This window comes from Aplysia californica, unplaced genomic scaffold, assembly GCF_000002075.1.
Source record: "Aplysia californica isolate F4 #8 unplaced genomic scaffold, AplCal3.0 scaffold00054, whole genome shotgun sequence".
NCBI lineage: Eukaryota > Metazoa > Mollusca > Gastropoda > Aplysiida > Aplysiidae > Aplysia > Aplysia californica.
The window spans coordinates 1,069,599-1,072,807 of NW_004797324.1; the positions used below are offsets into that span (position 1 = coordinate 1,069,599).

Consider the following 3,209-nt stretch of genomic DNA (forward strand, 5'->3'; position numbering starts at 1 on the left):
AACAACAACAACAACAACAACAACAACAACAACAACAACAACAACAACAACAAAAGGGGATGGATAGGGGCAATCCAAGTAACAGACAACAAAGAAGAGAATGATTAAGTAAACAACATTAATATGGTCTAACAAACTTTATTCTCAGCGAATGTCGTTTTCCTTCCTCCTCTAGATCTACAACAACAGACCTCCGTAAACGGGGCTACAGATCTATGTGCACAACCTCTCACCTTGAGGGGAGCTCCGAACGGTTTTTTGACCAGGATACCTCCCGAGGCTGTCAAAGTTCCCGGGATACGGATGGGGTCTGGAGAAATGCTCACGTCACGTGGTACAGCGATCTCCTTCTTGGGGTCTTCACAGTTAGTGAATGAGAAGGTGTTTGAAGATCCCTGCTGGCTCTGAGGAAAGAAAAAAACAACATGTTCTGATGTCGTTTTTTGGTATGGTATGGTATGGTATGGTATGGTATGGTATGGTATGGTATGGTATGGTATGGTATGGTATGGTATGGTATGGTACAATATGGTACAATATGGTATGGTATGGCATGGTATGGCATAACATGATAGGGTATGATATTGTATGGTATAGTATAGTATGGTATGGCTAAACATGGAATGGAGCTCTGGTGGCCTAGAGGTCAAGGTTTTCATCTCTCATTCAATAAGTCCTGGGTTAGAATCCAGATAGCGACGGAAAACGTTTTTCTCTAAAAAAAAAATCTCCTTTCAAATCCATTCCTGCTCTCTAAAAAGGTTCTATCGATCGCTTTCGTCTCCATTTCTGCCCCCACCCCCTCACCCCCTGTACCCCTCCTCTGGGCTCCTGACTCTTTCTGCAGTCATTCTTCTGCTTCTCATTGGCTCCTCCTTACTGCTGTCTTTCAGCCAAACACCTGATCTTATGGAAGGTAAGATCTAAAGCTAGCCTTCTTGGACAAGGGCGAAAAAATTTAGGAGGTCCTGTGTTCAAGTTGCGTAAGTTAGTAATACATTGATATCCCTTGGTTGTCCAAAATCGATATGAGTAGGCTTCAGCCGCCATACAGGCAAAATTCAAAATTTCCTACCAACTAAAATCACGAAAAAAAAAACAAACGACAACAACAACATGGTATGGTATAATATTATAGTGGAAAGCGCATAAAGCTTGATGTAGAGCTGGGATGTGCGATGGGAAAATGTTATTTATTATCAATATTATTTTTTCATTATATGGCAAGGTATGATATTGTATGTTGTTATGTTATGGTACGGTATGTAATGGTATGGTATGGCATGATATGGTATGGTATGGAATGGCACAGTATGGTATGGTATGGTATGTTCCGGTATTACATGTATAATAGAAATAGTATTAATCCCTTGTCACATCAAACAGATGCACCCTGGGATGCACAGCTATTCCTTCTTTTCCCCAGAGACATGGAACAATTCCACATAATGCAATTATGGAGCTTCGATCAGGCCGATACAAGCGGAGATTACGAAACGACGTTTTTTGTGTCTTTAAAAACAAGGTCGCTGATCTTCGAGGAGTAAGGGTTGTGTGTGAGCACTCCACTATACCCACAGTTAGATTCCTATTACCAATAAGACCTGGTGAACATGTATTTCGTCTACGTGCACGACAGTGACCCCATTCATCGTCGCCTAGCTTTTCAGTTATAATAAGTCCAAAAGTTTGACTTTAAAAAAATGGTCCGGGGTATCGGTTGCGTGTGCTCAGGAATATTTTAATGAAATAAAAATTCTAAATATTAAGAAACCAGAAAAGATGCGTAATTTCTTAGTTGCTTTTAAAAGATTGAAACATTTTCTTTTTCTCTCTCCTGGAAATTTAATGTTGCTTTCTGAATGTAGTACGTTTGGGCAGCTTCCCGACGACATGCTTTTCACTGCCGATTTGACTGAGCTGTTACATCAGGAGGACCGGGAAGATACTCAGAGACAGACCAGTACAGCGTCTTCGGAGACATAGCCATAAACGTACACATAAAGCATGTATGTAAGTACAGTCAAACCTGCGCAAACGACAAGATGTCCTAGACAGTCACCAGTGCAAAGTGGTATTCCCTACTTTCCCCTTTGTTTTTCTTTTTTTTAAAAATTATACCGACGTTGGCTAAGACCTCCACCACATAATGTCATCCACTTTCTACACGACAATGGGTCACAGACAATTTCGTCTTTATATTATGTGTGTGTTATCATGGTGAGATTTGGCCCTAGTCACAATAGTGAATCCGAAGAAACTGGCATTTTTGCGACCGTTAGATAATTAAAATCGATTTTTTTTTTTTTTTTTGGCTTACCACATAAATATGTACATTGGCCGTTTCCAAAAACTCAGGCTTTGGAAGTCACTAAACTTTGGTGGGTTATATTATCTCTGACACCAGAGAACCCCGCCTCCTCAATTGCAAATATCCCGACTTTTAAAAAAAGATTGATGGATATATTTTCTTCAAAGCTGAACAAATAAACGAGCTTAAGGGCAATACCAATAACACCATTCACCCCCCCCCCTCCCCACCAACAAATAAATAAATAAATAAATAAATAAATAAATAAATAAATAAATAAATAAATAAATAAATAAATAAATAAAAAAGAAATAAACATTGACTGAAAAGATGGTATCCTGAAATTTGTTCAACACAATGTCGAAAAAAAATTGGTTTCGCGCAACCTTCAACAGATGCATCACAGGATGCCCTGCCCTGTCCCTCTTTTCCCTCGAGGTATGACACAACCCAAGAGATAATTTGATAACGCAGCCTCAGATCGACGCACTTGGAGGACAGTGGATCGTTCCTGGGACACGATCGGGGGCGTAACAATATCCTCGGCATCTGAGACTAAATATAGTTATACAACAGAAATGTCAAAGGGTAATCACAATTGGGTTCTTGAAGGACAACATGCTATTTTGAGCCGTTTTATGGGTACAGGCTTTTCGGATATCTTGCGTTCCACATTTGTTTATTTAAAGACATTAAACTAGGAGCATAAATTAAGTTAGGCTTCTGTTTAATAATAATTATTTTACGCATTGCCCGTGATTACTGAAGAGAAGACGTTTAAAATTTCTTCCTTCACGTCTTTTTCATTCAAAATGTTAATAATAATAATAATAATGATAATAATAATAATCATAATAATCATAATAATCATAATAATCATAATAATAATAACAATAAC

The 3,209-nt window shown here is 38.6% G+C and overlaps 1 protein-coding gene across 1 annotated transcript in view; it reads right to left on the bottom strand.

Annotated features, from left to right (window-relative positions):
* Positions 1 to 3,209, bottom strand: part of LOC101854932 (ganglioside GM2 activator) — a gene marked incomplete in the record, with an annotated part of 7,247 nt that overhangs the window by 1,387 nt on the left and 2,651 nt on the right. The window contains 1 exon segment of the mRNA XM_005092895.2: positions 234 to 404. Within this exon segment, the coding sequence (XP_005092952.2) occupies positions 234 to 404 (171 nt within the window).